The 27,825-nt window shown below is 38.7% G+C and overlaps 1 protein-coding gene and 1 long non-coding RNA gene across 3 annotated transcripts in view; one reads left to right on the top strand and one right to left on the bottom strand.

The window, feature by feature from the left end:
• LOC122551635 (uncharacterized) overlaps positions 1–17,399 on the bottom strand; it is an 80,535-nt gene extending 63,136 nt beyond the window's left edge. For both annotated transcript variants that reach the window (XR_015757695.1, XR_015757696.1), the window contains exons 1-2: positions 17,264–17,399; positions 16,904–16,954 (exon numbers count right to left, since the gene is read on the bottom strand). This is a non-coding gene — a long non-coding RNA (uncharacterized LOC122551635). The remainder of the gene's footprint in view (positions 1–16,903; positions 16,955–17,263) is intronic.
• ifih1 (interferon induced with helicase C domain 1) overlaps positions 1–27,825 on the top strand; it is a 123,854-nt gene that overhangs the window by 79,531 nt on the left and 16,498 nt on the right. Inside the window, exons 5-10 of the mRNA XM_087989098.1 lie at positions 9,653–9,882; positions 11,170–11,380; positions 16,583–16,788; positions 18,368–18,484; positions 19,209–19,332; positions 21,841–22,062. Of these exons, the coding sequence (XP_087845224.1) occupies positions 9,653–9,882; positions 11,170–11,380; positions 16,583–16,788; positions 18,368–18,484; positions 19,209–19,332; positions 21,841–22,062 (1,110 nt within the window). The remainder of the gene's footprint in view (positions 1–9,652; positions 9,883–11,169; positions 11,381–16,582; positions 16,789–18,367; positions 18,485–19,208; positions 19,333–21,840; positions 22,063–27,825) is intronic.

Raw genomic sequence — 27,825 nt, 5'->3', positions numbered from 1 at the left:
AGTGTAGGATCTTTCTGTGAACTAGTTAGTTTTTCTGATTATGCTAATTGAATGAATCTGCCACTACAGTGAAACAGATTAGTTTATGTGCCTAACATTCAGCATTCACTTAAGTTTCAACTGTGTTTGGAGATTGTTTTGAGGTTTGTACCAAAACAAGTAACGTTTATCATTTAGTGCTAATGCACCCTGAACATAAGCAGTGGTATTGAAGGTAAATAGTCCTAAAGTGGTCACAGTCCGGTAGTAAAGTCAATCACAAAGTACCATCTGGTGTGAATTCTGTAATTTATAGCTGCTCACTAAAATAATAAAGATGATAAAAGCACCAGTGTACATTGAGAACCATCAGCACAGGTTCAGGGTCACTGGCTTCTTCTCTATCTGAAGGTCAGATCTTCTTTTATTATTACTTTAGATTGCATTAAGACTGTTCCCGTGACTTTTAGATTAGGTAAAATCTTATATTGCATGAGTTTCAACAGATGTGAATTTGTAGGATCATAAATTTAAAAATCTAAGCATTATCCAACTAGTTTAATTGCGTGTTACTCCATCATAATCTGTTGTAAAGGAGAATAAGCATCCAATTTAATTCAATGAACTCTTCTTGTGAGATTCTTATTTTGAAATGTGCCTATTGATTGCATAACAATGAGATCTGCAACAATATAAAACTTAAAAAATTCAGAACTGGTAGAATACAATACCCTACCAGAACTATGACATAAATTTAATAATGTATAATAAAATAAAAATAAACACTGCCTCGCGATGTATTTGAAATATTGGTGATACCAAATTAGAATAGTTGCAAGAAAAGATTAAAACATCAGCAACTACTCAAATACAGAGTGTGGATAAGTTTTGTTCCACAAGAATGTAATCTCTGATCGCTACTTGACAGAAATATAAAAATCCATTCCAATTAATCAAGCATCAGAAGTTAAAAATACTGATGTTAGTAATATAAAAACATAAACTGCTTCAAGTACTCAGCAATTTTGACAGCATCTGTGGAATGAGGAACACAGAGTTTATGAGTAGAATCTTATGGTGGCCTGAGTGATGTGGGCAATGGCATCATTAATGAAAGAATCAAACAGAAGGTCCAGCAATACCTTTCCCAATGTCAGACACATCACGTTGTATCTTGTACACATTTGGCAAGGTGAATTTCGCACTTGGCAGCGACATGTTGCCAATTAAAGGGGATTATAGTTTGTTAAATCTCTTATTAATAGCACAAATTGCCTCCTTAATGTTCAGGTTCTAATCTTGCCAAATTCAGTGAAAAAGCTGAAATTCTCAACATGCAATTCAGAGCGGGCACCTGGGGACTGCATCTTGCCACTGATTGTGTGATCCTCCATGTGGGTCAGCACCAGACAGCATCTCTGGATGCCAGCCACACACATCCCTTATCAATAGATATTGGTATCTGACATTTGCAAACATCTCACGATCATCCTGGCACATCCCTAGTACACTTGCAGGCCACGTAGGAAGCACAAACTAGCATTTTAAAGCACGGTAGCAACTAGCATTAAAAGGCTGTTCCAAGGATACATCACACACGGGGACAGGCACCCAGCTCACGGACTGGACCATGCTCCATCTCGGGGCAGAGTTATAAGATTTACTGTTTTAATACTCACTCACACAGCGCCTACCTGTTTGCTCACAGTATTTATGCCTTACCTTGCTATATCATCAGTCCAGGCATACAACTGGGCAGCTTATTTTACTAGTCATGGGGCGGCTGAGTACATGGCAGAGTCACACCTGCACATATGCCAGTAATGTATGCACCAAAAGTACTAAATTAACAGCAAGAACGCAGCCGTGTCTCAAAGTCTTAGGGTTGTAGTCCTCAGTGAAGTTCATGAAAGTAGCCATTAGGAGGTTCCAGCACAGTAATTCAGTTTTAATCCCAGTCCAGAGGTTTGGCCACAGTCATGTATCTGGTTAGAAATTCTCAGTCAAGGGGCCTGTGCATCAGTAATCTAGGGAGTAGGTCATAGTCAGAGCAGGAGATCCATACTAGTCAGTCAGTGGGTGAGAATTAATGCAGTTGGAGAGGTCGACATACATCAGTCTATGCACTTCTTGTCTCTAACTTTGGTCAGGTCACTCAAGTCTGTGCATTGGGCAGTCTGTGTCGACAAAACTGTGAGGAAAAGGGGTTAGGAGGCTGTGTAGGAAGGTGATTCGGCAAAGTGCTCTTTAGGATTGTGGACTGCAGATATGGGAAGAAAGGAAATGATATTTGTGAAGGGGGCAACAATATCGGGGAAGGGGTAATAATATGGCAAGGCATAGATGGAAAAGGGCATCCTGACCTCAAGTTGGGCAATGTATGAGCATACCAGGCATGGGTCACCTCTTTTTGCCAGGACTTGGGAGGGTGGGGTTAAATGGTCGGCAAGTGAAGGCTAAAATGGATGGGTTAGCTGGGGTCCTGTGGAAGTGTTGTGCCTATGGGGTTTATGGGAAGGGCAACAAGAAGGACACTGGGTATTCATGTCTCACCAACATATAGATTCAGTGGCTGGGAGCCATTGGCCAAGAGTTGCCTTCATAGTGCTGTAAATTGAATAGGAAAGGAAATAGAAGCGACTCTACTCAGAGTGGGAATGGCAAGGAACTGAACCTGTGACAGAGGGTGTTGACTGATATAAAGACACTTAAAAGGGAACAACATTACAAACAGACTAATGCACTGTTCAGATTACAAATTCCCTGGTCATTCTCATACCTTGGCCTATTATTCGTTGTGCAGCTCCCTGCCCAGTCATCACTGACCACCTCATTCACACCAACAATTTTAGATACAGAAGCCAGGGAAAGAACACATATTATATGGTGAGGAGCAATGATAGTGGTGGAGCCCATTGCCTTGTATATGCCTAGTTCATCTTGCTTTTGCAATGTGTAGCAGTCCCTCAACATAGATGTGGCCATAAAAGTAGGCATCACACTGGCACAGTCACATTTGGGGTTACACAGAACATCAAAGAGATGTAACAGAAAAACAGTGTAATTTATAGAAACATAAATAATTGTTACTCATGTCACCAAAATGCCCTGAATATGTTTTCTTCTTCTGCCTCCCATGACATTTTAGTTTCATTGCCAGTTCCGCTGCTGGTATGGAGGAAGCCTGCTTGGTATCTATAGCCCCAGAGGTTTGGTCAGGCAACTGCAGAACAGTGTACATCTGGATGGTGTAGACATGCTGAGGGTCTTTTAGACCATAAGATGTCGGAGCTGAAGTAGGCCGTTCAGCCCATCATGTATGCTCCGTCATTCCCTGAGATCTTGGCTGATCCGATAATCCTTAGTACCACTTTCCTGCCCCCAGGAAACACACAAACACCCTTACTAATAAAAATATCTGTCTACCTCAGCCTTGAATACACTTAGAGTGAGGTAGTCAGGGTCATACAATCATACAGCATGGAAACAGACCCTTCAATCCAACTAGTCCATGCTGACCATGTTCCCAAACTAAACTAGTCCCACTTCATTGCATTTGGCTTACATCTCTCCAAACCTTTCCTATTCATATACTTATCCAAACATCTTTTAAATGTTGTAACTATACCAGTACCTACCACTTCCTCTGGCAGTTCATTCCACACACAAACTACTGTCTGTGTAAAAACGTTGCCCCCCAGGGTCCTTTTCGAAATCATTTTCTTCTCACCTTAAAAATATGCCCACTAGTTATCACACTTTTGAAAACCTCCCACTTGTCAGTCATCCCCTTTACTTCGAACTGTTTATTCCAACCAATCATTGAAAGTTCCTGTCTCATGCCATTAACATTTTTCTTCTTTCAATTAAGAACTTTAACCTTTATGGAAGGTCTACCCTTTTCCAGAACTATTTTAAAACTATTAGAATTATGATCACTAGTCCCAAAGTGTTCCCCTTCCAACATTTCACCATCAGCCCTCTGTGGTAAAGAATTCCACAGATTCAGTACTGTCTAAGAGTACTGAAATCCCACTTCACCTCTGTCATATTTGAGCAATCCTTTACTCTGAGATTATGCCATCTGGTCATGGACACTCCAAGAAGGAGAAGCAACCTCTCAGTATCTACTCTGTCAGGCCTTCCAGTATGTTTGAATAAGTCACATCTCATTCTTGTAAACGCCATTAAGTACAGGGCCCAATCTATTCAACTAGTCCTCATAAGAGAACTCCTCTGTACTTGGGATCAACCCAGTTATCCTTCTCTGGACTGCCTGCAATGGTGGTATATTGTTTCTTAGCTAATGGGCCCAAAACTCTGACAATATTATAATATAACACAATGTTATTGGTATCTCTGCAGGGCAGGTCTTGGTCTTCTCCTGCAAGGAAAAGATTTTCTCCTTGTAGGTGCTTCGGAGTTACATGTAATGCATCCCTCCACCCATCATGGGCCTTTGGGAGCTATTGTGGGTCCTCTTCTGGAATGAGAGAAAGGGAGGGATTGTGTGAGATGAAAGTGGGCAGCATAGCTGCTGTTGCTGGTGCATTAAAGACGATGAGGTATCTGAATGAGTGGGTAAGCAGTGAAGAGACCTCAGGGCTAGTTGTTTTAAGGGATGCTGGATCAAGTGAGGGAAGCAATAATGAGAGTAGCAATATGTTCATGGGAGCTGGGTGCAGTACCAGAGAGAGACTGAGTCTAAGGCAACAAAGAGAAATGTTTTGTATAAATCCTGGTGGAATGGAGAAGGTCATTCACCATTTTTTGGTGGTGCTGGTCATTGCTCCTCCCCATCATGGTGGAAATGAACCAGGCTAGTGGCACAATCTCCTCTGTTGGTCCTCCAGGAGGATCTTTGTCCTTTGCAGAACTCCTTGATCTGAAATTCCAGGAACCTACCAAAGAATTGTGATGCCATATTCTTCTTTTTTGACATGTTTAGACTGTGTCCTTGACCAATTGGGGCAGCTCCAGAATGCAAGTGTTCATCCAGATGCACAGCAGCGTTTTAAATATGCAGCGGGTGCCAGAGTCTTTCACTGGATATCTGCTGAATGTTTCAGGAATAGTGCCTGGTAATAGGGGACAGAGTTAGATGTGAGGGCACTATGAGTCAGGATATGTCATTAATGAGGTGTGCTTGGTAAGATTGGTGAGATAAAATCTCACTGAGCCTTCGGGCAAGAATTCTTTCAAACAATGATGAAACTTACACTCAGCCAAAAATTGTAAGATTCGACCATAAGTTTCAGCTTTTGACCCTACATCAGAGTTCTGACAAAAGCTCATTGATTTGAAATGTTGAGCTGAATTTTACTTCATGGTCCTACCTCAGCCCAGCGAGGGACCAGCAGTTCATGCTCACCATGGGGATGCAGACAGCTACCCCAGAGACAGGACAGTCAAATGGACAATGGTAACCCCATAAACTGAGGGTTAAAGAAGGTTCCTTTGCTATCGTATAACAGGGGGCCCACTCAGTAGGTGGGTTCCGCTGAAGCCACAGCTAAATACTAAAAGACTGGATGGTTAATAAACGGAACTGTAAATACGATAACTGTAAATTCGATTAATTCAATCTGTTCTCTGTAATGTTAAGACATGCAATGTGTATATATATGAACGACATGACCAATTGTACAGGTACCAAAGATTTATTTTTATGAAGTATATTTTGAAATAATAAAAAAAGAATTTTACTTCATCGTTCTGATATAAGGTGAAAAACCAAGCCTCAAGCCGCAGAACCAGTTCAACAAATTTAACTACCAGATGGACATTATGTGGATTGCCTCCCAATGAAACATAATTGGATGGTTAATTATGCAAATGTATGCCTGCCTGTGTGAAATGGGCAGTCAATCAACCTCACAATCTACTGTCCAGTAGAAAACATACCTCTGGGCTTCACAGTAATGACAGGTTGCTAGTTTACTGGCTTCTAGATTAGATTAGATTAGATTACAGTGTGGAAACAGGCCCTTCAGCCCAACAAGTCCACACCGACCCGCCGAAGCGAAATCCACCCATACCCCTAACCTAACCTAACACTACAGGCAATTTAGTATGGCCAATTCACCTGACCCTGCACATCTTTGGATGGTGGGAGGAAACCGGAGCACCCGAAGGAAACCCACGCAGACACGGGGAGAACGTGCAAACTCCACACAGTCAGTCGCCTGAGGCGGGAATTGAACCCGGGTCTCTGGCGCTGTGAGGCAGCAGTGCTAACCACTGTGCCACTGTGCCGCCCATTCTCCTGTCTCCATTTCCACTACCTGTGGACCAGTTAAATTCATGTATTCATCCTGTTTCTAGTTCCAGTACAGCTGAGTGTTTCCATCATTTTCTATTTTTATTCTGATATTTGCACTATTTTGTCTTTAACTTTAATGATGTTAATGTAGTGTTTGTTCAGGCTATGAGTTTAACCTGGATTCAATGCAATACAAAAGAAGTAGCAACTAACCTGAAATTGTGGATCTTGAGTTTACAATTTCCAACAAAATATTGGCGATGGAAAGTTGGGGTAAATCCTCGTTACTAGATGAAACCAGGACAAACTCCATATTTTCACTGGAATGGAGACTGGGAATGAGTGTAAGTCTGACTTGCAGCCTTTCCCTGGGGAAATGTAATCAAGTTTCGAGAGCATCCATTCTAACCTTCACATTCAGATTTTTTCCTGTGATTCAATATTGTATATTTTTTTATATACTGGCAGATTTTGACCCATCTGAAGAAGCCAGTTTCTTTGCTTTGTGAATAATGGTGACTATAAAATTTAGAATACTGAATATAAAGATATCATTTCACTAATATTGCTTTAAAGTTTCATAGTGTAGAAGAGTATGTTTGATCCAGCAAGCCTTAATATCATTGTGGATGCACATAAGTAAAGGCTTTTTCAGAATGCATTTCTGCGTATATGTTTAGCGGATAAATCACAATTCTCCTTTTTGAGTAGTATATAATGATAATCATTTTGACAGTTACGCACAATCTGAAGCAATGTAACATATAGTTTTACACATTTCAATCAGCTTTGAGATCACGGAATAATTAAGCTAACATTCTGTAAGTATGTGGGGAAGAGAGTTAAATCCATACTGACAAGTTGCTTGTGGCAATATAGTAAGGGTAATTGATTTCTGATCTAAGACCTAATGTGCAATGACAACTGAATGCATTAATTTATACCCTATTCCATTTTTACTGCCGTCTCCTGTTAAGAGCTTGTTTTATTATTGTGGCCATAATTTCCCAAACTCCCAAATATCTGCTTCAGTTCTGTTCAACTGGAAATTGGTGGCTTTACATAAAGTATGACAGACATGTGTGAAGAGGAGAAAAGTTATAGTGAGAGTCAACTATCATTTCATCACATTTTCATGACCAAAATCATGCAATTTGTAGAATTCTGGCAGCAGATTTCTCAGCAGCTTTTCAGTCTGGAGATCTGGCTAAGCAACAGGGAAAAAAAGAAAAGATTTAAACAAGAAAAATATTTGCTTGTTTTCTGATCTTGTATAAATATAATTGAAGAAGCATGATATTTTAACAGTAAAACGTCAGGACTTAACCAAAATGGTTTTCATGAAGGTTGCTTTCAATATTACATAGAAACTTTTAAATAAGTAACAGTTTTCTGGGTAGGATAAACAAGTTTGTAGTTAGAAAACACACATTTTTTTGCTGAATGGTGTGTTAACGTTCAAGTTATATTCCTCCCCTGTGGGTGTAAAAGAAAACAGAAATATGTTGAAATGACTGTACGGTTCTTGCCGGACCACTATTTTGATATATAGAAAATGAGTCTGACCAGAATGTCTCACTTGCCAATGTTTTTGGCTTCCCCTGGGGCTTTAACAAGATTACTGGGTATATGTAATCAGAGACATATTTCCTGGCTGTTTGTGTTTCTTAAATTACATTATCAAACAACAATTAAATAGAAGAGGCTAATAACAAGACAAGTTTACATATTCAACTTTTTAGAAAAGTGAAAATGTTCTCCTTTTTATGTACTTTCTTTCTCTTATCCTTTCTTTAATTTTCCTGTATCATGCACCACCTTCACTTGATATGGTGATATCCTGTTTTCAATCTTCTCTAGTGCCTTTCTGAAACCAGGAACTGAGAAATATGCAGAAGTTGCCAGGTGTACTTTTCTGTTGTTTTTCTTCTTGGTTAAACAGAACAATGCATCTGCTTAGTATTTCCTTATCATTACTGTGAAGAACAGATAACATAGAACAATTGTACATTACAGCTTTTAAGTGCTGCAATGCCTTATCAGTCAGTCTTGGAAGTCGATTACTTTTTAGAATTGTTTTCCAACCGGAAAAGTACTATTTGTAAAGTTTCATAGTTCCTGCAGTCTTTGCAATTTCCTTATTACATTTATAAAGTGGATACCTCAGCCTATTAGTGGGAATAAAAACCTATCCATTTTAAAGAAGAAGGTAGGTCAAGGAGAGTGAAATAATTCCACAGAAGCTGGTGTCCCATCACTAAGTCACCCTTTATTTACATGTGACGAATCCTTGACACTGATCCAGCTTCCTCAGAACCAGCTCTCAGAGTGAACAGGATGTCTGACACGCGAGCTGTCAGCCATGATTCCCTGATTGGACCAGATTAACAGCCCCAATCAGAGAACTCATTTCTACGAAGTCCAGTTGGATGATCTTGTTACACTCACTAAAGTAAGCATATTTTATGCTTTATTGAAAAGTTAACCTTGATTGTTTTTAACATCAAATTTATTCAGAGACATGTGGCACGGTGGCTCAGTGGTTAGCACTGCTGCATCACAGTGCCAAGAACTCAGGTTTGAATCCAGCCTCTGGCGACTGTCTGTGTGGAGTTTGCACATTCTCCCCGTGTCTGTGTGGATTTCCTCCGGGTGCTCCGGTTTCCTCCCACAGTCCAAAGATGTGCAGGTCAGGTGAGCAGGTCAGGTGAAAAGGCCATGCTAAATTGCCCATGGTGTTAGGTGCAATAGTCAGAGGGAAATGGGTCTGGGTGAGTTATTCTTCGGAGGGTCGGTGTGGACTTGTTGGGCCTAAGGGCCTGTTTCCACTCTGTAGGGGAATCTAATCTAATCTAATGTCAGAGTTTTTTTGCTGTGAATGGCAATGTTAGCAATGAGTGAGTGGAAAACCTAAGAAAGTTTAACGAATGAAGTGGCAGCTGAATAATTTTGGATGAAGAACAGATTCACAGCCATCTAACCTTGGAAAGGCATACAACATGCTGAATGTGCTTGAACAGTGAGGCAAATAAGCATGTCTTTTCAGGGTTAGGAGATTAGACCATAAAATGTTGGATCAGCAATAGACCACACAGCCCACTGAGTCTGCTCTGCGATGACATCATGGCTATTCTGATAATCCTCTGATACTTCTACTTATGCTCCAAGCTTTTTAAGGTCACATCCACTTTTGCGTATTCTTACTTGCAGTACTAGTCAACTGGGATTCATAAAGATTTCAGCACACTTGCCAACAGATGTTAATTTTGTCTGAGACTAAACAGCCATTTGTTGAACATGTTCCATTTTCAGGATTCCATACTATTGGTACAAAAAGGACCAAAAAGTGTATTATATGTTGATCTTACTCCACATTCCATCATCTTGAAGTTTGCTGTACACATATTTTAGATTCCGATGAGGAGAGCAATGAGAAAGGAAGACAATCACCGGTTCCTGAGATCCGCCTCCGAGACTATCAGCAAGAAGTTGCAGCTCCAGCGCTGGAGGGTAAAAATCTCATTATCTGCCTGCCCACAGGAAGTGGAAAAACCAGGGTTGCTGTCTACATTACCAGACATCATCTGGACAAAATGAAGTTACAGGGAAAAACAGGGAAGGTCATAGTGCTTGTTAACAAGGTAATTCACTGTTACTTTGTTTGTAGGTATACTGTGGCAACTGCAGTATTTTAAATACCATTTTTGTGGCAATATTCACAATTGAGAGTTACGTTGCTTGGATTACACCAAATGAGGAAATCAAATCTCTGTGAACCCCTCGAATCTGACAAGCATATATCTTTTTAAATTGGAGATGGACAGATAATTCCAAAAACTCATTTTTATAATTGAAAATTTTTGCAACAGTATAAACCAGAAATGACATGAGACAATCTCCTCCTAAGTAGCTGTATTGAGCCACTGGTCTGAAATTCAGAGCTGAGGAATAAAGTACAGCTAGCAAGACCAGAGCAGTGACTTGTAGCCTTTTTGGCAAGGAAGAACTATAGCAGATCTATAAACATCCTAAATTCTAGGTACACATAATCTACTTTTTCAAAATGCCAACCTAATCTGCAAATACCATCAGAGATTTGATTAGGTGATTCAATGTTAATTAGCAAAATATATAAGCAGAGGATTCCTCTTCATTCGTAGGACTGCAACGCATGCACATAAATGAATTTGTCTCCGAAAAATAAAATTCTGATGTATTTCCCTCTTTTACCATCGCAATGTCCTGACAATTGACATTAAAGAGAAAAGAAAGATGAATACTGTTATCAGGAAGAAAACAAAATTCCTTTTGGGAAAGTAAATACAGATTAAAGAGAGATGTTGAAATGGGAATGATGAGAAAATGTTCCTTGGGTCCCAGTTTTAGGAGGGATAAAAGAGAAATATATTCTTGATATAATGATGATCACAAGAAGGTTTTATTTGGAAGGGAAGAGAAGGAAACTATGAGATGTTGAAGGGAATTAAGAGGGGAATAATGGAAAGAAACCCAAGTTTGAAATATTGAGGATTCAATTTCTGATCCTGCTACATCTTGAGCGAAGTTGTAAGGCTTAACACGCTGACATGGAGGTAATGAATAAACACTGATCTAATATTGGATGACAGCTTTATAGAGATTACCGTGTTTTGGTTTTCTTGCATCAGTAAATGACAATAGCATTGTTCTTATTTTATTAAAGCCAAAACTGTTTCATGAATATCTGTTGAACTAAAAGATAAAAAGGATAAAGAGCTTGTATTTACATAAATCTTTCCCACACTCAGGATGTCCCTAAGCTCACTAAATACTGCAGCCACTGCTGTATTCTAAGGAAAGCACCAAACAACATTAGATTCCTATTCAAATTCAATTGCGTTGACAAAAATTACACAATATTGTTTCTCTTTCATTCATATGTATCCCAGGTGCCTTTAGTTGATCAGCATTTCCGCAAAGAGTTCAACCCATACCTGAAGCATAAATATAGTGTCAGCAAAATAAGTGGTGATACACAACTGAAGATCTCCTTCCCTCAAGTGGTGCGTGAGAATGACATTATTATCTGTACAGCTCAGATCCTGGAGAATCAGCTGGCTGAATCAAACATAAATGATGCTGACAATCTTGAAATTTCAGGTAATGTTTTACTCTTCAACACATTTTCATATGCACTGATAATTATAATACTTCAATCACTTTGACTTGTAATAGATCAGGATGCAACAATAAGACCTTTGACAGTTCACAGGCCACACATAAAGGAGGTCTTTTAAAATGTTTCATTAAATAGTAATTCATGCGAGCAAATGTTAATTAAAAGGAGATTTTTGCTCTGATTTGCCAGTTTTATATCAATTCCCTGTGGAAATTAAGACAAATTTGAAATGAGGCATGTTTTCCCTAAAATAGGATTGTTTCTAAGACAAATCTGGGAACATTTTGAATTGAAGATTGCAAAGTTTAAAATTTTGCTCACTTCTGCAGGGTTTTGTTATACCGCTGCTTTTGCGTTTCAAGAGTATTTTCTTAGCATTCTGTTTCTGTTTACTGTGTTGATTTGCAATTCATTGTTGATGCAGGGTTACTTTTCAGATTTTGCACTGGTTGTGTCACTTGATTTCAAAAATCCCTTCCACCAGCCCAACAAAATCAAACGTTAAAACTCATTTCATGGGGAGAAAGCAACATTCTATCTTCCAAGAAAGAATATTATTCAGCTTACTGGTTGGGAAAAATACATTACATCGTATTTTGTCAGTGTCAGCTGGGAAAAACATGTTATTCTGAAAAGTAGTAACGTTGTGAACACAAAGTACTATGTCCCAAAATTTCTGAGAATTCATTGTATTAGAATAAATGTTACTGTATAGGACTTCTGTCTACTCTAATTGCAAATTGACCCCCATTCCACAAGATGGGGACAGATTCATTTTCAAAGCTAAAATAGGCCTCTGACACTTGCAACAGTGTATGAGCTGTGCCTGCCTGGCCCTGATTCTCCTCCCTCCCTCAGTCCACTTGTGTATTGCAGAATTACTCATTGCGTCTTACTTCACATTTTCCTGACGTAATACAGAATTGAAGACTTCTTTCTGCAAGCTTGTGTCTCTACAACAAAGAGCATAACTGATTCCCTTTTGAAAGGAATTGATTGGCTTATCTGTGAAGGTTTGGGCTGTCTGCAGAGTCAAGGAGACTCAAGCCAGTTTGCAACTACCAGATGCTTAGCTGAGCCATAGGAACGAAGGAAGGAATTTCCTTGTGAAGATGAGAAACATGTCCCACATCCCACATAACCTCACCGTGCCCTATGCACTGCACCACCTCCCCCATACCATATGAGCATATGCCAGGGCATGGTGTAAGTTCTGCCCAGGGTTCTCATTCCAAAAACACATTACACTACCCTACCCCACCCGCAAATGGAATACTAAAAGCAAGTGAGGCAGAACTCCAGCCAAGATGGAATTCTGCTCATATTCTACTCCTGTTCCCCCCAAATTGAAATTGAAACATGCTTTTCTGAGCACAGGGATTTCAAGGCGTTGTTCAGTAAGAATTTGCCTGCAATCAATTATCTGATTTTAACTTGTAATCCAACATAGTTTGTCACGGCAGTGGCAATTGTTTCTCCAAATTTTTAAGAAATTTTTTTATTTCTTTGCAATTTGCTGTGCTCCAGGATGTTATCTACCACTGAGCGTTGATGATTGCAGCCTACATTCAGTGTTCTAACTAAGGCTAGATGTAGTAACTTCTTTTTCCATAAATGCTGCAATTATAAAATGATTTTATTATCTATCTATTTTAATAGTTAGCATAACTAAAAAACACACTCCATATAGACATATTTTTACACAGTCCCTTGAATACTCATTTGATTTCTCTGGATCGAGTCCAAAGTGTTTCTCAGCTCCCAACAGATAATTTCCATTCCTTTTCTTTCTCAGCCTGGTAAATTTTAACCTAATAATTGCCACTCCTAGTAAGGCCTTTTCTAGTTATTTACCCTTGGGTATATGCCTTATTTCAAATCCTCATGAACTTTATCTTTTCTAGTCTGAGTGTGAGCTCCACTTCCATTCCAGCATGATGAGTCCTCAGCCTCAAGTCATTCTGCCTCTCCCAGATCCTAGTAAACTGCCAGTGTCTTTCTATGGCAATGTGAAATACATGGTTCTTGTATCCAGATAGAAATGCTGATATACTATCCCTGGGACTCAAACTTCCTTTTATTTTGTAGAAAAATTGATATTTTAAAGCATAACTGTTCACAACCCAATATTTTTAATACCTTCCTGGGAACTTGACAACCAGCAGTGTAAAGACTGATGCTGCAGCCACTGTTTCTACATCTTCTTGCAGAAAAACAAAACATACCTCCCCTTTGTCTTTAATAAACATATCACCAAGGCCTGTTTCTCTGCGAACTTAAGAACTGGTCACAGGGCAACTCCACTTTATTCTAAGTTTAAAGAGAGTGGCTAAATCTTATAAACCACTTATCTGCAACATAATGTGTAGAGCAATATCGAATCAGGGGATAGTTGAAAGCCTACCATCTGTCAACAACCTAAAATTACAGGAAACACATGTCCCTTGTACATCGAGATGCAGTCAGAGATAACAGTGATATTACAGTCAGTGACATCCTGCCTGGTTAGATTAGAAAACTGTTACAAAGTAAATGTGGAGTCAATGGTGAAAAAGAATATAGTGGAGTTATATTCAAAAATAAATAATGAAGGAAAAAATAAATTCAGAAGTTTGCAACAAATAAATCTTGGAACAAATCCAGATCACTCTAGAAGCTTGTGCTAGCAAAAGAAGGATCTCAAATCTGCTTCAGACTTTTAATTTTTCTTTTATCAAGTTGATTAAAAGATAATAAATAAACTGTTTGAACAAATTTTTTTTTAAAGAACGTCTTCAACCACCAACCATGTCCATGGGCGTAAGAGCACCATAGATTTTAGATGGATAGATTTTAGGAACTCCATTCTCACTCCTTTCCAGTGTACTCACTGACTTTATAAGCCTTTGCGCCTTCCGCACTTAGACAAACTATTTCCAACTTGTAAATCTTTATGTACCAGTTCAGTGTTCAAGAAGTGGTGGAATCAGTGTTCTTTCATTCTCAAATATGGAACTTTGTACTAAAATGGCATGCTTTTAATTGCTTAGTAATTTTCAGAGGTCATAGATCATGTAGTTTTGCTGCTATGGACGGGAGAACTGATTTTCAACTAGAATAAATAATAAATCAGAAGGGAACAATCACTTAAAATTTACAGCTGACATTCCAATAACAGGGTTAAAGTTGGAATGTTAAATTGGTCCGGGATTGAAATGTAGGTGGGAAACTGCCCCTGGCCAGTCACCATCAGATGTTACAGTGTGGGCAAAACAAATATTTATTTCTAAATTGTGAACACTTCTATACTGGCTACTAATGGGGATTGCTGGTCTGTTTCAAAACTTTGAGTATGTCATATGACAAAAGATCTTGTTTTCTTACAAAAATTGGCAAGAAAGTTATTCAGGCAGCAATAAATTAATTAATACATGCAAATATACATAAAATGCTTCCATTCTTGGATATTTGATTAGTGTTTGTAACATGTATTAATCCATAAAAATTGCTAAAGTACAACTGGCCACCTTCCCTAAGATTTAACAGCTCCCATCTGCCTTTTAGAAATAACATTCCAGACCAAAGGTCTTCATGACCTTGGTTTCGTATTGGTTTGAAAATTACTACATTGAGTTTTGTAGACATCAATAAATTAGCTAGTAAACTGCAAAAATAAAAATCCAATTGCTATGTAAACTGCTATTCAAGCATTAGCTTTATTTTAATAATAAGTAAAATGCATACTGTTGTCTCAATTGCTCAACCTTACTTAACAGTGATTACAAATACTTCAAAATTGCAAAAGAATGTTTGATGAGCTTTGTTCTAACTGATTGCACATAATAAAAGCCTATTGTAATCAAGTTATGTAGGTAATATAAAGGAGAGCATTTAGAATATGGATGTAATCTAAGTATCGTCCACATTGCAGCTTCATTATTCATTTGAATGTTTTGTTAGCCCCGTCTTGGCTCAGACACAACAGTGTTATCACTAAAAGGGCAAAGTTTCACCCCCACTCCTCGAGATGCAAACTCATAATCTGAGCCACCACTTGAATATACTAGTCACTATAAGAGGGCCATCTACTCCCACAGGTGGACATAGACAATGTACTATTTGAAGAAAAGTAGGCAGTTTCCCCCAGTGTGCTAGCCAACATTTACCTCTCAACCACCGCTGTCCAAAACAGGTTATCTGATCATAAACAAAAACAGAATTTGCTGGAAAGACTGTGCAAAGAAATCAGAGGAAACGTTTCAGGTCGAGTGACCCTTCTTCAGAACTCAGAGGCTGTCAGATCTGCTGAGCTTTTTCAGCAATTTCTGTTTTTGTTTATAATTTTCAGTGTCCACAGCTCTTTCGGGTTTTCTGATCACTTGTACAATCTTTGTCAATGAGATCTTGCTGTTTACAAATTGACTGTTAAGATTTATTACAATAAATAATGCAATGTGTGATGTACTTTGATCCCCTCAATCAAAAGTCAGTTTATTACTTATTCCCAGCCATGCATATTTCCATGCATTGACAGTATGTGTTCCATATTTGACTATCGTGGCAGATATCACAAATTTGTGTTTCTTGTGTGCAGTGTTCCATCCTGAATTTTAGGGAAGGATATCAATGGACAAATGGGATTTTACTACCTATTAAACTTGATGAATGGAAAAGCTTGCAAGGCATGCTGGTCTCTGCAAAGTTCCTCAACAAGATCACTAATTCTTAATAGACGATACAATTCCAAATAAAAATATTTACATCTCAGCAAGAACACAGAGCATGCCTCAACTTTATTAGCATTTTAACCTATTTTCCAAGCAACCTACTCAGATATTATTATACACTAAGGAGGACTTGAACCCAGGACTCCTGATCCAGCCATAGACACACTACCACTATGTCATCTTTATTTATCTGCTATTCTGTTTGTACTAGTCGAAGAAAACTATCAGTCATTGATATAAATTTGCAATTTGCCATCAAAGCAGTAACCTGGCAAACTAGACTATAGACTGAAAATTGTTTATATTCTAAACTGGAAAATCTGTATCTCCAGATTACCTGCTGGGAACTGAAGAGAAAAAAATCCCCCATATTTATAAAAGAAGTTGCACATTGTACATCAATTAATGCTTTTGAAGATTTTATATTCTGAGAATGTGAGTTTCTGTAAAATGATATAAACACTTTGTTCTTACCAGATTTTTCATTGATAATAATTGATGAATGCCACCACACTCAGAAAGAAGGAGTGTACAAGAGCATAATGACCAGATACATTGAACAAAAGCTGAACAATAAAAAAGGAATTGTACAAGTCTCACTTCCACAGATCCTAGGACTGACAGCATCGCCTGGTGTAGGTGGCGCAAAGAATAGAAAAAATGCAGAATCGCACATTATACAAGTAAGAGTTTACATTTGTTCTGCCTACTTCTTTCCTTTATGAATGGGAATTATCTGAAACCTATTCTTTGTCCATCTTCAACAATAAGGAACAACTCTTAAAAGAGATCCCCTACCTTAGCAGGTCTGCATGTGAATGCACATTGCTGAAGATAACAGCATGGTATCTGTGAAATTAATCAAACATGTTGGTAAACAGAAGAAAATACTAACATTAGAAGTTGCTTCATACAAAGATAGAAAATGAATATCGAAAGGGAATAATAATGTTATCCTAAAATCTGACTTAAGCCTTTTAACAATCCTAAAACATCATGTACATAACTCTCAGCACTTGGTATTTGTTTTAATAATTTTACTAATATTTGCAAATAAAGTAAAATATAGGAGTAATATTTGTCCCCTTCTGGGCTTTTAATTAAAAGTTAATGATGATATTATGTACTTCACAATTAGTTGTATTATATTTCTTTTACCTCTATTGCTTTGAAAATTGCTGTGGTCTTCTGTTTCTTTTGAAACAAAATCTTCAATCAGTTTCTATTAATAGACTGGTCGACTCATTTTTAACTTGTTAGAGAGCCTCTTGTTTCTATTGAGCTACAATTTTTTTTGATAAGGTTTTGTTTTAAGTAGCCCCATAAAGTAACTAGATTGGCATATCAGTTTCACTTCCTTAAGCCACTGGCCAAAATGCCAGTTTCAACAAAACTCTGCCTATGAGTTAGTTGCTTTAGGGTGTGATCAAGTATATATCTATTTTGCAAGCAGTATTGAACAATGTTAATTACTAAATAATTATCCTGAAAACAGTTACTTTGGAGCAACAGTAGGCAATTGAGCCCCTTGAGTCATTCAATTGGATTGTGATTGCTCTATAATAAAAGTAAAATACTACGATACTGGATATCTGAGATAAAGGTGCTGCACAAACTCAGCAAATCTGGCAGCATTTGTGGAAGGGAAAATAGAGTTAAAATATTGAGTCCAGTATGACTTTGCTTCAGAACTCATTGGGTTTTTGACTGGATCAAAATCCTGGAGCACCCTCCCTAACAGCTTTGTGAGTATAGCTCCATCAATGGGACAAGAGTAGTTGAAGAAGGCAGCCAACCCCAATCTTCTCAAAGGCAACTTGGATTAAGCAACAAATAAATAAATAAATATAATTAAAGAGATGTAAGTGCTACACTGATGCAGCACAGGAGTACAATTTAGTTTCAGACAAATTAAGTGCAGGTGCATTAAGCTTAATAGGGCAAATCAAGGAAATATTACGAAGTAAACTCAATGAGCTTAGGAGAAAGTGAGGACTGCAGATGCTGGAGATCAGAGCTGAAAGTGTGTTGCTGGAAAAGCGCAGCAGGTCAGGCAGCATCCAAGGAGCAGGAGAATCAACGTTTCGGGCATGAGCCCTTCTTCAGGAAGAAGGGCTGAAGAAACCCTTCCTGAAGAAGGGCTCATGCCCGAAATGTCGATTCTCCTGTTCCTTGGATGCTGCCTGACCTGCTGCGCTTTTCCAGCAACACATTTTCAGCTCCTCAATGAGTTTAACAGTTTTTTCTCTTTTTGATTTTTAGATTTGTGCAAACCTAGATGCCTACAAAATAATGACTGTTAAGGAGCATTATGCACAACTGAAAGACCAAGTGAAAGATCCTGTGAAAAAGATGGAGATTGCAGAAGAAAGAATAAAAGTACAAATATTTACTTCTGGAAGTCAATATAAGTAACATTTATTTTTGTTTGAATAATAACAGTAACAGAGCTTGGTTTGGTGTAAAATTGGTCCAAAATTATTAAAGGTATGCAACAAATCTCTGTTACTGTTCATTTGGAATTCTGCATTCAGTCTGACCCTCACAATGATAGATTACAATACCTTCTGTGAAAAATCAAGTGATTTCCTGGAAGAGGCAAGAAACAAGTTTTAAAAACCCAAATCAATTAGCAAGAAAGAATGAAATCTGGAAAATTCCCGTCTGATCCCAAAAAGGAAACAACTAGGGCTTTATTGTTTTTTTTGCATTCTGTTGCCAGTTCCAACTAATATTTAGTACAATGACATTGAAATGGGTCATTGACCTGAAATATTTTTGTTTCTCCATAGATACAAGCTGACCTGCTGAGTGTTATCAACATTTTCTGCCATTACTCTAAAATTACAATATCTGTACATTTTGTTGTTTAAAGCATTCTCCCAGAATAATACATGGAATATACACAGCATTCAAACCTCCATAAATTATGTCAGCTGTCCTAATAGATACTATTTTCCCATTCAATAGAGACAGAAGGTGTTGTTGTCAGATGTAGACACATAGTAGATCATATTTTAGACAATGACATTCAACTATCACAAAGTACATGTTAAAGACCCTTTATCGAAGTTACTGATTTCTCATTCTGTTTGGTTTTAAGGATCCCTTTGGAGGACAAATCAAAGAAATGATGACAAAAATTCACACATACCTTGGACGAGAACCCACGTCAGATTTTGGCACGCAGTCTTATGAGCAATGGATTGTGCAGAAAGAGAAATCAGGTTAAAAAGAGCATTGTGTGTTTGTAGAAACTTAAGTAAACCATTCGATCATTTTATTAGGCATATCACTCATTCTATCTTTTGACTCTTGCCTACCTAGCCTTTTTTTGTTCCCCTTGAGTTCATTTGCCTCATGCTTAAATATCAAATTCTCTTTTTAACCATCATAGTTGATATTTTTCTAAGTTTTATACGCTTCTGTGACATCACAGCCAAAATATTCACAAGGTTTTGTATGAAGTAGTTTTGCTAGATAAGCTATTCACTGTACACGTTATAATTTCAAGATTATGTTTATAATTGTACTCAAGCAATGGAGAAATGTATCCAAAATTAGAAAGCATGAGAAAACATCAATAATACATCATAGTGGATGTCTTGGTTAGATATTTTTTATTCTCATACAGACATTTAATTATTATGTGGGAGCATGGCATTCATACACAAAATATACATTAAAAATGTGCTAAAGACTGAATTTTAAACAAGCATAAGCACCTAGGAACCATGACTGAAATAGGCATTTGTATATTTGCATCTGCAAATCAAGAACTAAGTGCCTGTTCCCACTTTCTTTCTGGCTCAGAATGAACGTTCCTGATCCTCCTCATCTCACAAAAATAATAGTTAAAGCAAAACCCTTGACATTTGGCTGAGACGTATTGAGACCATTCGGTGCAATGGATGTTCTTGATACACAATCTTCTCAATTTACCTCAAAATTCAGGCTGTGTCCTATTACATCACCCTAATTTCTATATTACTTTTCTTGTCTAGTAAAACAGGTAGACGATACCATTAAGCACCTCAAAATGAAACACATGTTGGTAGCAACTGGAATGTTATCTAATGAGGCTGAATGGTGAATCCATTGCTATTTTCAAACACCTCAGACAACACTTTTAGACCTCAGCTGGCGATTTGCATAGAGTTTTGGTGCCACATTATAGGAAAGATGGGAATGCATTGCAGTGAGTGCAGAAACAATTTACATGAATGGTTCCATGAATGAGCAAATTGCAATTGTTCTTGGATAGAAGAAGAGGTTTTCAAAACATAGAACATTATAATGAAGTACAGGCTCTTCGGTTCTCAATGTTGCACCGACCTGTGGAGCCAATTTGAATCCTCTCTATCCTACACTGCTCCATTTTCATCCATATGTTTATCCAATGACCATTTAAATGCCCTTAAGTTGGCACGTCTAATACTGTTACAGGCAGGGCATTCCAGACCCTTACTACTCTCTGAGTAAAGAAAGACCTCTGATATCTGTCCTATATCTATCACCCCTCAATCTAAAGCTATGTCCCCTCGCACCAGCCATCACCATCTGAGGAAAAGGCTCTCATTGTCCACCCTATCTAACCCTCTGATTATCTTATATGCCTCAATTAAGTTACCTCTCAACCTTCTTCTCTCTAATGAAAACAGCCTCAAGTCCCTCAGCCTTTCCCTCATAAGACCTTCCCTCCATACCAGGCAACATCCTAGTAAATCATCTCTGAACCCTTTCCAAAGCTTCTACATCCTGTAATGCAGGGACCAGAACTGTACGCAATACTTCAAACCACACTAGAGTTTTGTACAGCTGCAGTATGACCTCATGGTTCCGAAATTCAATCATATGCCTTCTTAACAGCCGTGTCAACCTAGATAGGCTGGATAGAGTAAATAGGGAGAAGCTGATCCCACTCATAAAAGAATAGAAGAACAAGAAGACATGTGTTTAAATGATATGAAAATGAACCAAGTGTGATGTGTAAAAATGTTTTTCCTCACTAGTGAGTATAGAACAAACTCGATTATCTGAATATCATTTATCTGAGTTATACTCCCCACCCATGTTGTTTGGATAATTTGAGGTTGCCCTATAGTTAGGATATAGAATGCACTGCCTGGGAGTGTGGTAGAGGCAGATTCTATTAAGGTATTCAAGAGGGCACTGTTTGGGAAAATGGGGTAAAGCAGGAGATTAGCTCTAGGTCTGAGAACAGCCATGATAGGTAGCATGATGTCCCTCTGTGCCAGAACAATTCTGTAATTCCAATTCTAGTTTAGATCATTTGCCATTGTCCCAAACGGTCATACAGAAAGAGGAAAATAACTCTTGATGGTTTAACCTGAGGGTCACCACACTCAGAGAGGGGAAAGGTTGAGAAGGTGGGACTTTTATGGTAACCTCAGTGGGTATGGGAATTAAGCCCATGCTTTGGCATTAACTGCATCACTAGACTGCCATCCAGCCAACTGAGCTAACCCCAAGCCCTCTTATGTACAGTAGGTGTGCTAGGGTTACACACAAGTATTCTTAAACATTAGGGGCAGTAACCACAATATCTTTGTACAGTCACAAACCAACTTTGGGCCTTTGTCATCTCATGTTTTGAACAGTATAGAATGAGGCTAATCTTAGCCTCATTGGGTAGCTACAGTTTAGAAAACTATGAGTGACTATATTGGACTTCAGCTTACTCATACACACGTATTGTGAATCATTTTCCACAGGAGCCAAAGAGAATAATCGGAAACTACGTGTCTGTGCAGAGCATTTAAGAAAATACAATGATGCCCTGATGATTAATGATACCATAAGGATGATCGATGCATATAATTATCTCACAGACTTCTATAAAGATGAGAAAAGGAAGAAGGTCATGGATGATGATGACGATGTACCAAAGTCAAAACTGGATGATACTGATAGATATCTTATCGGTCTTTTTAATGGTAATATTCCCTTTAATTTGTAGCATACTGTTGAAAAGCTTAGTAAATATTCATGTATAAGCTAATTACCCAGTCATATTCACTCTTCCCAACTTAATTTTTTTTTTGTATAGGCTTTCTTTAGTTTTTTAACTGCGGTCCCTTAGTTAGTTTTAAGGTATGATATTACCTGTCCCGATAATACCTTGCTCAATTATGTGGTCATTTAACAAAACCTTTTGGAAGTCCGTATACACATCAAATCAAATTACAGTCATTAATCCTCTCTGTTACATTGTTAAAAAAAGTTGATGTACACACTAAAGTATGTATAAGATTTTCCTGCAAAGACTTTCAGTCAAACTCTTTTCCTCTTAGTTTCATGTGAAAAAGCACCTAGTTTTGATGTACCTCATGCCTGTGATGTGATATAGTTGTGTTTGCCAAGTGGCCATCATGTGGAACCACGGAAATGAATTCACCTTGTCTCTCTGAATTTGAGTTTTTAATACTCTTTTGTATTAAGAGTGACTGTGTTGTGGAAATAAATTGGGTTAAGTTAATTACCAGCAAAGGATAAAATGAAAAGAACAGAGTAGGTTAAAAATTATTTAGCAGGTTTGGAGGGGAGAAACAGATTTGACATTTCAGGTTAAAAATAAAAAAAAACTGCAGATGCTATAAATCAGAAATAAAAACAGAAGTTGCTGGAAAAGCTCAGCAGGTCTGGCAACATCTGAGAAGAGAAATCAGAATTAACATTTTGATTCCAGGAGATCTGAGGAAGAGTCACCAGAACTGAAATGTTAACTCTGATTTCCCTTCACAGATACTGGCAGACCTGCTTAGCTTTTCGCACAACTGCTGTTTTTGTTTAGCGTTTCAGGTTGATGAACTTTTGTCAGAAAAGGGGAAAGATAGAAATGTAATAGATTTAAGTAGATCAGTTGGGAAGCATAGAACAATAACTAATGAGAAGCTTTGTGAAGACACACAACTTTAATTACGTGAAAGAAGAGTTGATGAGACAATGCAAAAAAAAAGTAGAAATGGCACAGAGACAGAGGAGGTATTCATAACAAGCTAAGAGTAAAGATCAGAGATGCAGCCAGCTGCCATTCATTGGAAAGAGCACTTTGAGGATCTCCTCAACCATTCCACTGCTTACCACTCCCATCACTTCAGCACAACTCCATTCCAACATGATCAATCCAACCAATCCCCGTGCAGATTTGACGCTCCAATATCAGTGTCTTTTTTCAAGCCACCATCTTCAATATCCATGGCACAGGTTCCTGTCAAACAACTGAGTTGGGCAAGCCACATTGACCAAATGCCTGACACATATTTCCCAAAACAAGCTCTTTACTCTAAGCTTTGTCACGCAAGCAGTTTCACAGGGCAGAGAAAATGTTTTGAACAAACCCTCAAAACCTCTGAAAATTTGCACTATCTACAGTAACTGTTGGGGATGCCTTGTCCAAAAACATCCAACTGGAGGAGAAGCATCCATGAAGGTTCTAACCATCTCATGCATCTCTGAGCATCACACCCTCTTGCCTCCTTAAACACCACATGTCCAACCTGCGGCACAGCATTGCAGATCCAACATTGGACTATTCAGTTGCATCAAGCTCCTCAATTCTGGGGTGGAAGAAGGTCAGCGTTGGACTCAAGGGCCCGTCTGAGAAGGAGAACAAGAATGATAACAACAATAAATGGTTCAGATCCAAAATCAAAAGTAAGTGAAGAACAAGTTCAAAATATGAAAAGAAAGGGGAATAAAATTACTGAAGAAATTGTGGTCTGAAATTGTTAGACTCCTGTTGAATCCAGAAGGCTGTAATGTGTCTAAGTTGAACACGTGAAACGATGGAAGATTCAGTTAAGAATTGTCTACAGAGCCGCTGATAATAGTGATGTGGTTGGGGACATATAAATGCAAGGGGCAAGGATGCATGCAACAAAAACAAAATATTATGAGGACAGCATAATGATAAACAGTTGTTTTTCAGACTGGCTGCAGACATATAGGATACACCAGGGTACCCATTGGTTCTCTTTATTTACATCAATCACCTTGACTTGGAAATACAGGGCATAATTTCAAAAATTGTAAATGATACAGCATTTGGAATAATTGTGAAGTGGATGACAGATTCAGGGAGACATTGACAGTTTTATGGAAAGGGCAGATAGGTGGCAGATGAATTTTAATACAGAGAAGTGTGAGGTGATATTGTTTGCTGGGAAGGTGATAAGAAGTAATATAAAATAAAGAATATAATTCTAAAGGTGTTACAGAAGCAAAGAGACTTGGGATATGTGCAGACAGATTATTGAAAGTGACAGGACACATTGGGAAAAGTAGTCAATACGGCATAGTGGGATTTATAAATAAAGACACGGCATTGGATTTCATCGAATCAGGATGACCCTGGAGCCATTTAAAAATGAGAGCGGGACCAATTCCAGGATTCCCAGCCCTATTCTTGCTGATGTGGGATAACAGCATGTTCACAACCTACACTCGTGACCTAGTCAACTTGAATGTGGGGTGGCATCTCCTAGCCCATTGCAATTTTCAAGCAGTCAGGCCAGCTTCTCCAGCATTCACAGTTTATGGCTCTTCACAACAAGCCATAAACTATTGTCTTCATTTGCAAATCTTTTGTATAAGTTCAAAGGTCTTCCCTGTGCCACCCAGCCACTTGCCATAGGCCCTTCATACTCCCTGTGCCTACTCAATGCCATCTCATGCTCTTTCTATACCCATTCATCTAGTATGCACTGTGGACTTAATCAGTGAGACACATGACAACAATGGTAAGTATGGAACTACTGAGAGAATAAAAGAACCCACTTAAAGTCTTCTTTGAAAAATACAGCTGCTTCTATAACCCTGCACAAGTGTCAATGAAACAGTTTACGTCTCTTTAATCTTGTGCAAATAAATATTGAGACATTGACAGGAGATCAAGGAAAGAACAACTTAGTGTTTCATTTAAAAATGGCAATCAAGCGAAGTCAATAATCTATTTCAGTGTTAAAGCAGATTTCATGCTGAGATAATGCTTTTATAGGCAAGGGTTCTCAGCCAAGCATGCTAAATGATGGTGGAAGGTATGTTCCAATTCTGCGCATTGTTAATTAGGATTATTGGTTATGTCCATCATGTGTGCTGGATGCCATCATGTGTACTGGGTGAATGGGCACTGAAGAGTGATGAGTTGGCCATGGGTTGTCCTGATGAAGATGATGAGCCAATGGGGAATGAATGGGGTGATGAGATCATGTGAGGGATAGAGGACCTAACTGCTTTTATTACAGCTGGGATAAAATCATAGGAAATTGAGGCAGGCAGTCTTACCAGCTGTTCTCAGCATTTGGCCTTCCCCATGGCAACCTAGGATCTACTTTTGGTTTTGACCCACTCAGCTCCATCCTCTACCAACCTCCCTGGAGTGAAAACCACATAATTCAAGTACCTTTGAACTGAAATGAGTCTACTAAGTTGGAAGCTGGAGCTTTTCTTCTTAGAGAAGGACATATTGCGAGGAGATTTGATATAAGGTATTCAAAACCATGAAGGATAATTAGTGAGAATATATAGAGAGAAACTGTTCCTGTTGGCTGAAGGATCAGGAACTAGAGGATAGAGATTTAATGTGAATGGCAAAAGAGTTAATGGTAACATGAAGAAATTAAATTTTACATAGCAAATGATTGGGAACCGGAATGCCCTGCCTGAGAGTGCAGTGGAGGCAGATTCAGTTATGACTTCAAAAGAGAATTGGATAATTACCTGAAGAGAAAATTATTTCTGCGAATCAAACAGCATAGGTTAAAACAAGGGATTATGGCTTAGTATCCCATTTTAAATCTGCTAATTATGATTTTGATTTCAACTAATCATATTGAATGAGAGAACTCACTTATGGGGATGAGTGTCCTCTGTGGCTACGTGGCACCTGACACATGTACTGCGTACTTATGAAAACAATAGGAAATTGTCCATTCCATTTTAAAAGATGTTGTGAAATTAAAAGGGTTCAGAAAAGATTTACAACAGTTGCCAGGATTGGAGGACTTGACCTATAACGAGAGGCTGTCTTGACTGGAGCATCGGAGGCTGAGGGGTTACCTTATAGAGGTTTATAACATTATGAGGGGCATGGATAGGATACATAGCCAAGATCTTTTTCACAGACTAGGGGAGATCCAAACTGGAGGCAAAGGTTTAAGGTGAGGGGACAATATTTAAAAGGGATCTAATGGGCAACTTTTTCACGCAAAGGGTGGTGCATGTAAGGAATGAGCAGCCAGAGGAGGCCATTGAGTCATAGAGATGTACAGCACAGAAACAGACCCTTCGATCCATGCCACCCAGATATCCTAACCTAATCTAGTCCCATTTGTCAGCACTTGGTCCATATCCCTCTAAACCCTTCCTATTCATATACTCATCCAGATGACTTTTAAATGTTGCAATTGTACCAGCCTCCACCATTTCCTCTGGCAGCTCATTCCATACACGCACCACCCTCTTCATGAAAAAGTTGCCCCTTATTCTCTTTTAAATTTTTCCCCACTCACCACAAACTTATGCTCTCTAGCTCTGGACACCCCCACCCCAGGGAAAAGACTTTATCTATTTACCATATCCACGTCACTCATGCTTTTATAAACCTCTAAAAGGTCACCCCTCAGCCGCCAATGCTCCAGAGAAAACAGCCCCAGTCTCTTCAGTCTCTCCCTGTAGCTCAAATATTCAACCCTGGCAACATCCTTGTAAATCTTTTCTGAACCCTTTCAAATTTCACAACATCCTTCCAATAGGAAGGAGACCAGAATTGCACGCAATATTCCAAAAATGGCCTAACCAACGTCCTGTAAAGCTGCAACATGACCTCTCAACTCCTATACTCAATACTCTGACCAATAAAGGAAAGCATACGGAAGGTGATGGTGGAGGTGGGTACAATTGCAACATTTAAAAGGCAACTAGATGGGTATATGAATAGGAAGGGTTTAGAGGGATATGGGCCAAATGGGAAATGGGACTAGACTAGGTTAGAATATCTGGTTGGTACATTTAAGTTGGACCGAAGGATCTGTTTCCGTGCTGTATAACTCTATGCCTCTATAACCCTTCCTTTGCCAAATATTTGCTGAGTTAAACTCTCTCTCTCTAAGGTTCCTAAAAGCAATTGATTATTTTTTGCTCCATGCTTTAAGTCCGCAAAACTCCCTGCTACTTAATACTTTCATCATGTTTTGAACCAATCTAATGTTCCATCGATGTTCCATCGTCGGGTATATTAAAAACTGAGATAGATATTTTTTTTTTTGGCCTGTAAGGGAGTTATTATAGGGAAAATCTAGGGAAGTAGATTGAAGGCAGAAGATCTGTCATGATTGCATTGAATGTCTGAGCAGGCTTGTGGGGCCATATGATCTACTCCTGCTCCTGGACCTAAGGATTGTTGATGTAGGAAATAAAATTGTCATGTCATGTCATGAGCGCCTCATCTTCCACCTAGGAACCCTCCAACCACAAGGGATGAACTCGGATTTCACCAGTTTCCTCATTTCATCTCCCCCCACCTTGTCTCAGTCAAATCCATGGAACTCAGCACCGCCTTCCTAACCTGCAATCTTCTTCCTGACCTCTCCGCCCCCACCCCAGTCTGACCTATCACCCTCACCTTGACCTCTTTCCACCTATCGCATTTCCGACGCCCCACCCCCAAGTCCCTCCTCCCTACCTTTTATCTTAGCCTG

The sequence above is a fragment of the Chiloscyllium plagiosum genome, unplaced genomic scaffold (genome assembly GCF_037043375.1).
Source record: "Chiloscyllium plagiosum isolate Xiang-an unplaced genomic scaffold, Cpla_swu_hap1 HiC_scaffold_7, whole genome shotgun sequence".
NCBI lineage: Eukaryota > Metazoa > Chordata > Chondrichthyes > Orectolobiformes > Hemiscylliidae > Chiloscyllium > Chiloscyllium plagiosum.
The sequence above is the reverse complement of the archived record's forward strand: the minus strand, read 5'-3'. Positions and strand labels throughout refer to the sequence as shown.